General features: G+C 36.0%; 1 protein-coding gene across 4 annotated transcripts in view; it reads left to right on the top strand.

Moving 5' to 3' along the window:
• WWC2 (WW and C2 domain containing 2) overlaps positions 1 to 14,495 on the top strand; it is a 210,143-nt gene that overhangs the window by 110,576 nt on the left and 85,072 nt on the right. For 3 of the 4 annotated variants that reach the window (XM_017549366.2, XM_017549386.2, XM_017549376.2), the window contains one exon: positions 755 to 831. The exons of the other annotated variant lie outside the window; for it this stretch is intronic. In XM_017549366.2, coding sequence (XP_017404855.1) covers positions 755 to 831 — 77 coding nt within the window. The remainder of the gene's footprint in view (positions 1 to 754; positions 832 to 14,495) is intronic. 4 annotated transcript variants of the gene reach the window in all.

A 14,495-nucleotide genomic window follows, 5' to 3' on the forward strand; every position in this document is an offset into this window, starting at 1 on the left:
TTAATTTTGAGGCCTTTTCCCTCCTAAGCAGGAAGAGTCTCTCAAAACCATGAGCGGCAAGGGCACACCCCAGATTTTTCAATAAAGCTCTCACCCCCACTCCAGATAAAAGTAGCCCCTTTTGGGGATTATGCATGCCTTCTGTTACTGCTCCCACCTCTGCCAGGTTGTCTGTATGCATTTATGAGTTAATTTTTACTTTTTCAGAACAATGAAAGTAATTTGGCCCTTTTCTGCTACTTTTGTACAATATTTTTAGTGGAGAGGAACTGGAACTATTGTCTTCAGTGTAATTTCTGTTATCCACCTGAGTTGATTTACCTCTCCCTCATCTCACAGATTGATTATTTGGAGCTGGCTTTGTTTAAAGAAGCAGCTATGATGAGCTCAGAAGTTCTACTTAAATTATAAATTCCTTGATAATGCAAAACTCTGATATACTGCTGCAGCATAGTCCTCTAAGGACATAGTATACATAAAACCCAGAAGAAAGTTAAGCACCAAGGCCTGCATGACATTACTCGTTACAGAGTTAAAAAAATGATAGAGGTTTGAAGATTACTTTTTATATTTAGGTGTCTGATGAATGACAATAAAGGAATTATAAAAAGTAAGTATTCACAGAAGCACATAAATCTTATTTTTAGCTTCAGTAAATTCTTTTTTCCCCCATGTATAGCTTCAGTAAATTGCAAGCTGAGAACTAGTTATGCAACTTGTAAATAATTAGGTTTTCTTTTTTCTTTTTAAAAAGTATTCTCAGGATCTTCATCCAGTACTAAATATGATCCCGATATTTTAAAAGCTGAGATCTCCACTACAAGATTAAGGGTAAGAGGTTTTAAATTGTGGTTCTATGTTGACTAATATGCATAGAGTCTGAAGGATGTGGAAGGGGCTTCAGTGATCAGCTCTCATCTCCATTTGGTATAGAAAACTCCTCCACTTATCCTTGATGAGTGGTCTTTCTACATTTATGTGAACAAGTTCAAAGTTTGGGATAGTCTTTATTATTGAGACAGTGTGTTCTATAATTAGGCAGGGTTTTTTTGTTGTTTTTTTTTTTTGTTTTTTCGAGATGAAGTCTCACTCTGTCACCTAGGCTGGGTCACTGCAATCTCTGCCAACTGGGTTCAAGCGATTCTTCTGCCTCAGCCTCCTGAGTAGCTGAGATTACAGGCACATGCCACCAATATTAATTTTGGTATTTTTAATAGAGATAGGGTTTCACCATGTTGGCCACACTGTTCACACTGGTCTCGAACTCCTTACCTCAAGTGATCTGCCCGCCTCAGCCTCCCAAAGTGTTGGGATTGCAGGCATGAGCCACTGCTCCTGGCCTGTTGGGCGGTTTTATTGTTAGTAGTTAGAATATTGAATCAAAATTTGAGTCTTGTAACTTGCTTTCCCTCATCGTGCTGAGTTTTGCTCTGCAGAGTTAAGCCAAGTTGCTCTTTTGTCAGATAACCCAATATTTAAAGATGCCCACAACTTAAAAGTCTAAGTCAAACTTAACTAGATCTCATAATGCCTCATGAAGAGTTGTTTCCTGAATCTTGGCCAGAGTGTTTTTAACCAAACTGCTGTTAAGACCAGAGCTTGTTTATCCTTGATTTTTGGAATATTAAAGGCTGTTCGCCAAGTAAATAAACTCATGTAACCAATACCCAGGTCATGAACTAGGTTATTACCGTGACCCCTCCTTATTATTTTTCTTTTCCCTAAAGGTGGTACTAGCCTCATGAGCACTGGGGGTTAATTTTTCACCTTCTTTGAACGTCCTAAGACTGGATACTATATGTATTAATTTGATGGCTCGCCTTGCTCAACAGCATTTCAAGATCCACATTCACTTTTATTGCTGTATAGTGTTCCACTTTTGTGTACATACCATAAATTCTTTATCGTATGTAGTATTGATGTACATTAAAGTTTATTTCAATTTGTGATTATTAAAAATTATGCCTTAGTGTACATGTCTATTATACATGCCTTATATGTGGACCACTTATATGTGGACTCTTGAAAAAAAAAGGATCAAATACACAGAGACAAAGAATAAAACAATGGACCTTGGGAGGTGGGCAGAGGTCAGGGGAGTTGAAATGGTGAGATGTGGTTCAAAGCATAACAGGTCCAGATGTGCAGGCTGAACAAACCTAGAGCTGTAATGTACAACATGAGGACTAAAGGGAATAACATTGTATTGTATTAGGGATTCTTGTTCAGATTTTAGCTGCCCTTGTGACAAAAAATAATAACTGTGTGAGTTGATAGATAAGTTAATTTGCTTCACTATAGTAATCATTTTACTAACTGTATGTATTCCATAACGTCATGTTGTAAACCTCAAATATACACAATAAAATTTATTTTAAAAAATACAACCATGGCTCACTTAACAATGGGTATATATTCTGAGAAGTGTAGTATTAGGCAGTTCCTTTGTCCTGTGAACATCACAGAGTATACTTAATGCAAACCCAGATGATATGGCTACTACACACCTAGGCTATATGGTATAGCCTGTTGCTTCTAGGCTACAAACGTGTACAGTACGATACTGTACTGAGTACTGTAAGTACATATTATGAGTACATTCAGTACGTAGAATTGTAAAACACAGTGGTAAGTATTTCCATATCTAAACTTATCCAAAGGTAGAAAACGCAGTGCGAGACATAACATTTTATTTATTTATTTATTTATTTATTTATTTATTTATTTATTTTTTACTTTTTTCTTTTTGGAGAAGGAGTCTCGCTCTGTTCCCCAGGCTGGAGTGCAGTGGCGCCATCTTGGCTAACTGCAACCTCTGCCTCCTGGGTTCAAATGATTCTCCTACCTCAGCCTCCTAAGTAGCTGGGACTACGGGTGCCCACCAATGTGCCTGGCTAATTTTTGTATTTTTAGTAGAGACAGGGTTTCACCATATTGGCCAGGAAGGTCTTGAACTCCTGACCTTATGATCTGCCTGCCTTGTCTCCCAAAGTGCTGGGATTACAGGCATGAGCCACCACGCCCGGCCTAAGACATACCATCTTATATGCAGCGAAATGTGGACATGTGGCACCTGACTGTACATATCTTAGTGGATACTGCCAAACAGTTTCAGCCCTTCTTACTTTCTCATGTCTGCACTAAGGCTCTAAGCTACTTTATGCACAGGCTTTTCCCCACATCTCACAAGTTTTGAATTTTATATTTCCACTGTTATTCAGACCAAAATATTTCTGACTTCCTTTGTGATTTCTCATATGAGTGCATTGTTTAATTTTCAAACAGTTGGAGATTTTCTTTTATTTTTGACTTCAACTTAAATACACTGTATTTTTCAGTTCAAAAATTTATGTGTGAAACTGGGTGCAGTGGCTCACTCCTGTAATCCCAGCACTCTGGGAGGCCAAGGTGGGAGGATGGCTTGAGGCCAAGTGTTTAAGACCAGCCTGGGCATCATAGCAAGACATCATCTCATTAAAAATAAAAAAAAATTTTAATCTCAAAATTTCTATTTGATAATTTTTTAGTTGTTTCTAGTTACTTGCCCAAATTCTGCACATTAATATATAATTTTTGAATACTTTGTCATCCTAGAGAGGATTTAGTTTTGTTTCTTCTAGGTAGGTAGGCCTGGGGCAGGTAATTTTAATCTAATCATGATTTGAGCTGACTGCAGCCCGGGCTTCAATCCTTCTCTAAGGGGGGGTCTATTTCCAGTTTCCCTTTTCTTTTAGGGCAAAGCTCTTCAAAATCCCAGTTGAACTCTTGGGGTGTTTTAACAGGGCCCCTTCTGTTGGATGAAGGCTGAACTTCACATCTCCTTCCTGTGCCTTAGCTCTCTGGGGCTGCCAGCACTTCTCTGTATCTCAGGTGCTCAGTCACTGCATGCTCCCAGCCTTTCAGCTTCTCTGTTGCATGGGCAGATACCTCAAAAGCAGAAACAGTGCCATGTTTGGATTATGACACTGAATTTCCCTTATCTTTTTTGGATTTTTTTTTTTTTTTTTTTTGAAATGGAGTCACACTCTGTAGCCCAGGCTGGAGTGCAGTGGCGCCATCTTGGCTCACTGCAACCTGCGCCTCCCAGGTTCACGCAATTCTCCTGCCTCAGCCTCCTGAGTAGCTGGGACTACAGGTGCCCACCACGACACCTGGCTAATTTGTTGTATTTTTAGTAGAGACGGGGTTTCGCCATGTTGTCCAGGCGGGTTTCAAATGCCTGGTTTCGTGATCTTCCCACCTCGGCCTCCCAGAATGCTGGGATTACAGGTGTGAGCCACTGTACTTGGCCTCTTTTGGATCTTTAATACAAGTTTTTGCTGCCTTAGTAGTTCTCCAGTGTCCTCAACTAGATGTATGTGTTTGTTTTCTCATAATTTTTCTATTTCTTACTAGAAAAAGAGTATGAAAAAGGTTTGTCTGCTCTTACTGGAAGCAAAACCTCTCTTTGGTTTGGATTGCTTGATTCAATTTATGAAGCCACTGTTCTATGTCATTGTACAATAAATACTGCTGCAGGTGTCCTGGGCCCTTTACGTTGTCAGTCCATCCATATCTCTGTATAGGCAGTGGTTTGTCAAATGCCTTGGTACTGTATCTTTGTACCGTGTCTGTATGCTTATTTCTATATCCTAATGAGCTGCTAGGCTAGATACCTTATCTTAAAAAAAAGGAAATGACGTTTTTGTAAAACTTACTCTGAATAAACTCCAATACTCAAGCTGTGCACTTCTCAGCAAATTATTACTGCCCTCTGAAATTTTTATCCTTTTCATAGTTCTTATCTTTGCAAGACCCATTGTAAATGGAATAACTACAGTTAGCTGTTAGTCTGTCCACTTAGATCCTCTAAGAAATATGCAAACTGAGGGAGGAATTTAGAAACAAAAACATATTAGAATATCTTGTTCAACTAACCATTTATAGTAGAAGGAAATGGAGCCCCATCCCAATCAGGGGCAGCATAGGCAATCCCAAGTGGTCACATTCCCCAGAATTGTCTTCTGACGTAGCAGATCTCTTAGATTAAGCTTCTATGCCAGGTTTAGTTTGCTGTTAACATAGAAGGCCTATATTTTATATATATATATATATGTATATATATATATATACACACACATGAACACATACACGCATATGAATAATACATATATTATAGATAATATATTGCATATTTATATATAAAAATATTTTATCACCTTGTGACCACAAAGATGAGTCAGAGAGAGATGCCCTCTTCAAGAAGGTGCTTCCCTCACAAAAAGAAGATAAGATATTCATAAATAACTATAATAAAAATTAAATAGCTAAAATAAAATATCAGAAACGACACTGGTTTCATCCCTTTCATTAGTGCCTAGGTGCTTGCTTAACACTTCCTGGCAGTGTGGATACCTTTTTAGAAATGCTGCCATAGCAGATTGGTCCTTGTGGACTGTGTTGCTGTTGTGATATTTCGAGCTGTGTCATGGTTTGAACACTGTGGCACAGATGATGCACCCTGTATCCATCTGACCAGGTAACACTTTAGGAATGGCCCAGCCGTTCAGAAGTGGATAGGTAACTTGGCAGAGTCTGCTAGATTTTGATAATCTGGCCTTTCTTGGCTTGTATAATCTGTTAAAAATCCCTTTCACAAATTAATGCCTTAGGAGTAGTAACTCTTGAATCAACTAACTCATCGCTTTGGTGTCTTGGAGTACTTGCCTGCATTTTTAGTCACAGTAACAATTTTTAAAGCATAGCCAAACACTAATTTCATGCTTTACTGTTCTGTTGCAACAGTCTAAGCAGGTGTGCCTCAGTTGTTTTACTGAATTCGGACTAATAGATCAAGTATTTGTGAATTATGCATTTAGAAGCATCTGTCTAAAATATGTTTCATAGTATATTATGGACATAGGTATTGATGATCATTGGGCTTCAGTTTCCTCTTTGGTCAAATGGGGTTAACATTTGACCAAATGATAATTGACCAATTATCATTCCTGATAACTTATTTTTATTTGTCAAAATTGTAAAATGAGTAAATTAATACTTTTTAAGTTACTCGTAACTTTTAAAGCTAGTGTTTAATTGCTTGAGGAAATCTCAACAGCTATTTTTTAAAGAAGAATATAAACATTTTTACTGCAAAATTTATTATTTATTTATAATAGATATCGGACCATAGTCACCTTAAAATATAAACTGTCTCACACAAATTAAACTTTAAATTCATTTGCCGTTAAAAAGAAAACTTAATACTGATGTTTATAAATAGGTGAAATTTAGTGAAAATTTTGTGGAGAAAGTTTTTGGCAAATTTTTATTAAACTTTTACTCTTGTTAAACCTAATTAGAGTGTTAGAAATGTAAAAGAAAGTCTTTAGAAATACAAATGTATTTGAAAACTGTATTGAGTATTCATTGCATGTGCTTTAATACAACTTTTAATTTTGTAAGAGTGAAGAACAAAGACTCCTTTGGTTAAACTGTTTGCACTCCACTCCAAACACATAGCTGGCTAGTGGGCACTGGTATTAATATTATCAGGTATATGCTGCTCACACATTGTTAATATAGACTCAGTTTGAATTCATTTTAGCAGTGGTGATGAACTTAGAAAAGTCATCCACAGTCTTAGTTATTTGTAATCTTGGACATAGATTTAAAAGAATGGCAGTCAAATTTAAGGTTCAGTTTGTAACTATGAGTAAAGTAATTGACTAATGTACACATCAAAATGTGACACTGTAACCAATTATCTAACATAGCAAAAATGGTATCAGTGTTCTTCAAATTAGAAGAAATATACCTTTGGAGAATGTAAATTGCTACAAATATTCTCTCTTGACTAGACATGAGAGATATCCTTATTCTTATACTACATTTACAATTTAGCTTACATTTCAACTTCCTTCAGCTGTGACTCGCTTTCTTTCAGGGTGTTGAAAGAGAATGGATGCTAACTTGTAACACCGAACTGTAGATAAGGTTATTCTTAGGATGTTTGGAAATGAATTTGTACTGTACAGTAGCCCCCTCTTATTCATAGGGCATATGGTCCAGGCCCCCCAGTGGGTGCGTGAAGCCCCGGATAGTACTGAACCCATTGTATACTGTTTTCTCCCATACATCTATAGCTGTAATAAAGTTTAACTTATAAATTAGGCATAGTAAGACATTGACAACAATGACTAATAATAAAATTGAACAATCATAGCCTTATACTTTAGTAATAGTTATGTGGACACGGTCTCTCTCTCTCAAAATATCTTATATCATAGTCATCTATTTTTGGACCACAGTTGACTCAGGGAACTGAAACTTCAGAAAGTGAAACTGTGAATAAGGGAAAACTATTATAGTTAGTGTTGGGTTAGAATATAGTGCAATAGTCTTAGTGAATTTTGAGTGAAATTAGGATTGAGAATTTTGAGTGAAATTAGAATAAAAAGAGCAAGCCAGAAAATAAGAGATTCTATTTAATGCAAGAACTGATGTTGTCTAATATGACATTCTAGTAACTTGAAATAATTAAAATGTATAGCCCAGTACTGTCTTTTCAAAAAGCATACTCAGAATTTGAATAGAGTGAACTTTAATACTTAATCACATTTATTGATTTTATAATGTTTTATTTCTCTTGCTCTCCCTCTTTCTATGAGTTTGGCCTCCTTTTCTAGCTTTGAAGGGTATGAAACTGCAGGCTAAATATGTATTTTAAAAAAGAAATTCTTCATTGACATTGTGTTGTTGAGGAGGAGATATTTAGTTTCTCTTCACCTAGATAAACCACCATGTCAATCTCTCCATCTTCATTCTGAAATACCCTTATATCCATAATGCTTGTGGCATTTTATAATATTAAAAGCAATTAATTTCTCCAGTTAGAGTATATATAATCTGAGCAAACAGGATTGACAGGAAAATAATCACTCATAAATGATCTATTTTAAATGATTCTATAAAGCCTACAAAGCTCATTTGCTCATATTTTGAAGGCCATGTGGGCTAAGCATTATGGAATGTTATAAGATAAAGATATAATGCATATAGTCAAACCAACAGTTCCTTATATTTCGTTACTTTTCTTTGACATGTACACAATCAATACATTGACCTAACATGTTCACACTGAATTTTGAATCAACCTCCTGACGCCATGACAGTGCAGCAGTAAGAGTATGAAATAGCTATTTATTCTGCATACGTCTGTAATCTTCAGCATCCTCGAGTGCACATATATTTCTAGAACTGAGGATGGTAGACACAATACTCTCAGCTTCTACTTAATGAAGGCATCAGAATTTTAGCTCCTTCAAGATGTAAGGGAATAAAGTCGTGTGATTTGAGATTTGTCAATTGGATGACAATTTTAGATGCATCTTCAGAGAGAAGGTGGTATTGAGGAAATAGGCTTAACAAAGAGACATTTTGTCTAAAATTCAGGCTGTCAAAATCATGTGAATATATTTCAAAAGATCCAGCTTGCTTCTGTTTATGCCCATGAAAGATTAACTACTACGAGAATTGCCCTCTAACAGCAGGGTATCAGGAAGCCTTTGGGAGTGTTAGATCTATTCTTTATACTAAGTGTATTGATAGTTACATGTGCATATACATGTGTCATTGCCCTCTAACAGCAGGTAATTAGAGAACTGGACAAAATTTAGGAAACAGCTGTTTTCAGACTTCAGATAACAGTAGAAGACTGTAATTCCTAACTGAAAGGAAACAGATGAAGTGAGCCCTGGCATTGCAGCATTTGCAGTATGGGGAGAAGGGCATAAACACAGTCTGTGGCGTGCATGAGTTGATGAGACAGAAGAGAAAAGTTCATTGGCGGAGAGAATATGTAGGAAATACTGGAGAGGAGGGAGCTACAGAGATAGAAGAGAGTGAGAGCAGGCAGGTGCCAGCCTGAGATTTCTAGTAGGGTCTCCTCAAATCTTTGACTGAATACTGATTGAGTATGCATGGTACAAAATACCATAAGGCTGGAGAAAGAAAGTGATAGACAGACAGTTCCCAGAGCTCACACAGGGCTGGGAATAGTTTGTGCTTCCACCAGCCAGCATAGAGACACAGAAGCTTGAACAGAGGCATCAGAAGGGTAATGCCATAGTAGTGGGACCAAATTAGTCTGAGGCTAAGGCTGTTTTGGACTTATTCTAACAAAAATTGAAAGCAAACATTGAAAGGATCAAGTTGATTTAAAATAATTTATTTGTATACTAGAACAAAGTCAGATAATACAACAAAATTAAGCATGAAGAATGTAAAATTCATAATGGCCAGTATCTAGTCAGAATTTTTCATGTGTGTTGGGAATGAGTAGTGTGGAGAGGCAAAAGAGAGGGCTTACCAAGAGGGCACCAGGAAGCCTTTGGGAGTGTTAGATCTATTCTTTATTCTAAGTGTATTGATAGTTACATGTGCATATACATGTGTCAACACCTATCAAAGTATGTAGTTTAAACATATCCACTGTATTGTATGCTAGTTATACATCAATAAAGCTGTTAAAAATGATCAGGTATGCAAAGAAGCAAGAAAATATGATCAACAAAATGAAGAAATGATAGGTACAATTTAATTAGCAGACAAACACATTAAAACATACATATGCTTAAGAATGTAAAGGAAAATGTGAAAATGAGGAGAAAATATATTTAAAAATAGAAATGGAACTTCTACAGATTAAAAATACAGCCACAGAAATGAAATAACTGTATGAGAGTAACAGCTGATTATACATTTACCAGATAAAGATCAGTGAAGTTAAAGATGTAGGAATAGAAACTATCCAAAACAAATTATACAGAAAAAACAAAGCCTGGTAAAAATATAACAGCATATGCGTACCTGTGGTTCAATATCAAATAGTTTGACGTGTAGTTAAAGTCTCCTAGAAAGAGCAGGGGAGGAAATCACAAAAATTATTTGCAGAAACTAAAATTATTAATCTATCAATATAGGGAATTCAACAAACCCAAGGCAGAATAAAGACAAAGAAGATCATACCAAAGCACATCATAATCATATTGCCAGAAATCAATAATAAGGAGAAAATCTTAAAAGTAGCCATAGAAAAAGACATGATATACAGTGGAATAAAGATAAGAATTACAGCAGACTGCTTTTTAGAAATAATACCAATTGTAAGACAATGGAGTGATAGTTTAAGAGTACCAATACTAAACGAAAACTGTCAACCTAGGTTTCTATACCTAGTGAAAATATCTTTTAAAATTGAAGGAAAACAATCAGTATAAAAATGGGCAAGAGACTTCAACAGACATTTCTCCAAAGAAGGTACACAAATGGCTGATAAGCATATGAAAAGATGATAAACATCCCTAGAGTCATTAGGGAAATGCAAATCAAAGTCACAATGAGATATCACTTCACACCTATTAGGAAAGCTATTACTTAAAACACTGACTACACAGGTTGGACATTGGTGTACAAGTATCTGTTCGAATCTCTGCCTTCAGTTTTTTGGGATATACATCCAGAAATGGAATTGTTCGATCACAAGGTAATTCTAAATTTAACTTTTTGATATATATCTATATAGGTTTTGATATGTATCTTCCAATCTTGGAAAAGATTTGTTATAAAGAATTGGCTCACGCAGTTATGGAGACTGGCAAGTGCAGATGTGCAGTGTGGGCTGACGAACTGGAGGCACAGGAGAGCCGGTAGTACAGTTCCAGTCCAAAGACTGCCGGCAGCCTTGAAGTCTGAAGGCTGGCAGGCAGAGACCCAGGAAAGCTTAGAGTTCAGACGAAGTCCAAAGGCAGGTTGTTGAATTCCTACTTGCTTGGAGAGGCCAACTTTTTTATTCTCCTCAGGGCCTCAACTGATTAGCTGAGGTATACTCACATTATGGAAGGCAATCTGTGTACTCAAAAGTTCACCAGTTTAAAAATCTTATCCAAAAATATCCTCTAAATTGACACATAAAATTAACTGTTCCATACCTACAACCTAACACCTACAATCACAGGTGAATGTCAACAAAATATGGCACATACATATAATGGAATATTATTAAGCCTTAAAATGTGATGAAATTCTGATGCATGCTGCAACATGGATGAACCTTGAAAACATTGTGCTAAGTGAAATAAGCCAGACACAAAAGAACCAATATTATGTGATTCACCTTATATAAGGTACCTAGAATAAGCAATTTCAGAGACACAGAAAACAGAATAGTGGTTACCAGGGGTTGAGGAAGGAGAGAAAGGGGAGTTCTTGTTTAATAGGTACAGAGTTCAGTTTCAGACAATGAAAAAGTTCAGGAAATGACCAGTGATGGTTCTACCTAATGTCACTGAGTCATATACTTAAATGGTAAGTCTTGCATGTATATTTTGTCACAAAAATAAAGAATAAAATAAATTTTCAGACAAATATGAGAACTAATTGCCTGCAGAACTATGCAGTTATATATGATAATTTCTTCAAGTAGAGGGAAAACGATACCTCATGGAAATTTGGATCTAAATAAAATAATGAAAAATGTTGGAGATAATACATATTCAAATACAAGACTATTTTAGTAATTTGAAGACTCTTTAAATAAAAATACCTATTTAAACAAAGATAATATAAATATGTTGAGGTTTATAAAATATTTAAAAGCAAAATAAAAGACAAAATATCACAAAGAATGGGGGAGAGTGGAAGGATGCTATCATAGGCACTTTCACTATTCACAGAGTAGTGACTTTTATTGGCAATAGATTGCATATTTTATATACTAGAGCAAAGTTTTTCTATAGAGATCCAAATAGTAAATATTTTAGATGTTGCAGGTATAGTAAGCAGAATTTGAAAATATTTTCCAGTCCTCCCAAGATTTTCCCCTCCCCCACCTTTCCTAGTATACATGCCATTCATAATTTCCTGGCTGAATATAATGCATTATTTAATATGGCAAAGTTAACTTTAAGATGGAGAAATTATCCTGGGGGACTGGAGGTGACAGAGAAGCCCTTTAAAAACAGTTTCTCTGGCTGGTTATTGTAGAGGAGGACATTAGATGTCAAAGCATGAGAGGGTTTGAATGTACTATTGCTGGATTACAGAGGGAGAGGCCAACATGGGAGGAAACTGAGAGCAACCTTGGCTGATAGCCAGCAAGGAATTCGAATCTCAGTCCTAGAGCCACAAGGACCTGAATGCTGCCAACAGTGAGATTGCAGTTAGGAGTGGATTTTTCTGCAAAGCCCCAGATGACAACTCAACCTGGCTAACCCTGATTTCAGCTTTGCAATAATTTGACCTGAGAGCCCAGAGAACCTAGTGAGCTATTAAATATTTAATTGTAATTAATTTTAAGCTTCTAATTTCATGATTGTTTTGCAGCATCAGAAAACTCCTACAGCAGGCCATGTGCAGTCTCTTGCACATTTTTCTTCTTTTTTTCCACTTTTCTTGGATAATGGTTAAAAATTTGCAAACCTTTATTAACTAGTGGGCCATAAAAAACAAACAAACAACAACAACAACAAAAAAAACAACAGGCCACAAGATGAGCTGTCATTGCTGATTCCTGCCCTAGAGTATCCCCTTTAAAATAAAAATAAAATGAGGCTGGGCGCGGTGGCTCACGTCTGTAATCCCAGGACTTTGGGAGACCAAGGTGGGCGGATGACCTGAAGTCGGGAGTTAAAGACCAGCCTGATCAACATCGAGAAACCCCATCTCTAGTATAAATACAAAAAGTAGCTGGGCGTAGTGATACATACCTGTAATCGCAGCTATTCAGGAGGCTGAGGCAGGAAAATCGGTTGAACCCGGGAGGCGGAGGTTGCAGTGAGCCGAGATTGAGACATTGCACTCCAGCCTGAGCAACCAGAGCGAAACTCTGCCTCAAAAAACAAACAAACAAAAGAGATCACTATTAAGCCAATAAGGGAAATAAAATGGAATCATTAAAAAAAATTTAGTTAACCCAAAAGAAGGCAAGAATAGAAGAAGAAAATATGACAATAAGAAAGGTAATATACTAAATCTATTAATAAATGGCCTAAATACTCCAATTAAAAGGCAAAGATTATCAGAATGGTTAAAATAAGACCCAATTTCATGATAGCTGCAACAGACCTACTTTAAATATAAATTCCTAGATATGTTAATTAAAATATTGAAGAAGATAGATCATGAAAATACAAATGCAAAGAATGTTTCTGTTGTCAAAGTAATATCAGACAAACTAAACTTCAGAACAAGGACTAGTACTAGAGATTTTATAATTATAAATGGATTGGTTCATCAAAAGACATAAGAATCTTAACGATGTGTGCACATACTAATAGAGCTCCAAATGCCTGGAATAAAGACCAATACAACTGCAAGGTGAAGGACAAATCTACAATTAAAGTTGGATATATCAGCACCCTTCTCCCAGTAATTGATAGAATATGTAGACAGAAAATCAGCAATGATGTCGAAGATGTACACAATACCATAGACCAACTCGATCCAATTAACATTTATAGAATAGAACATACCATCTAAAAACAGCAGAAGTACATATGGAACATCACAAATGTAGTCCTTACTCTAGAATATGAAGAGAAGTCTCAGTACATTTAAGGGGACTCAAATTCATACGGAATATAGCTGCACTGGAATTAAACTAGACGTTATAAATGTATCTGGAAAAATTGTCAAATACTTGGAAATTATTAGCATACTTCCCAGTAATTCATTGGCCAAAGAAGAAAGCACCTCGGGAACATATAAAAAATATTTTGAACTAAAGAAAAAGGAAAATACACTGTATAAAAATTTACTGGGTATAGCTACAGCAGTGCTTAATGGCATGTCATTGGCAAATGGAAGTCTCATACATTGCTATGGGAATGTGAAAGGGTACAACCCTTTTGCAAAGCAAGTTAGCGGTTTCTTACAAAGTTAAACATATATTTAACATACTATCTAGCAGTCCCATTTATACGTATTTACCCAAAATGAAAGCATATACCCACACAAAGACTTGAGTGTAAATATTTGTGAGAACTTCATGCTTGTTAGCCTAAACTGGGAACCAGCCTAAGTGTCTATCAATAGATAAATGGATAAACAAATTGTGGTATATCCATAAAATATAATTTAAAAGGAACAGGTTACTGATACAACATGGATGAATTTCAAAAGCAGTGAAAGTTTAGTGGTTGCTAGGGGCCAGGTGGGGATAGACTATAAAGAGGCATGAGGAAATAATTGATGGTTGTCCTGGTGGTACATGTTTATATATACTTGTCTAAACTCATCATATTGTACATTTAAAATCTGTGCAGTTTATCATAAATATGGTTAACATACCATTTTCTGTGTAGGAGGAAAAGATTCAGATGAATAATTGTTAGCACTAATACATAAAGATAAGTAGAATCTATTATATTTTATATCTAAAACATGTAAAATCTTTTAACATATCTATCATAGCCATAAATTTTCAGAATATCATCTGGACATGTTATTAGAGGGAA

This window comes from Cebus imitator, unplaced genomic scaffold (assembly GCF_001604975.1).
Source record: "Cebus imitator isolate Cc_AM_T3 unplaced genomic scaffold, Cebus_imitator-1.0 Scaffold11, whole genome shotgun sequence".
Classification (NCBI taxonomy): domain Eukaryota; kingdom Metazoa; phylum Chordata; class Mammalia; order Primates; family Cebidae; genus Cebus; species Cebus imitator.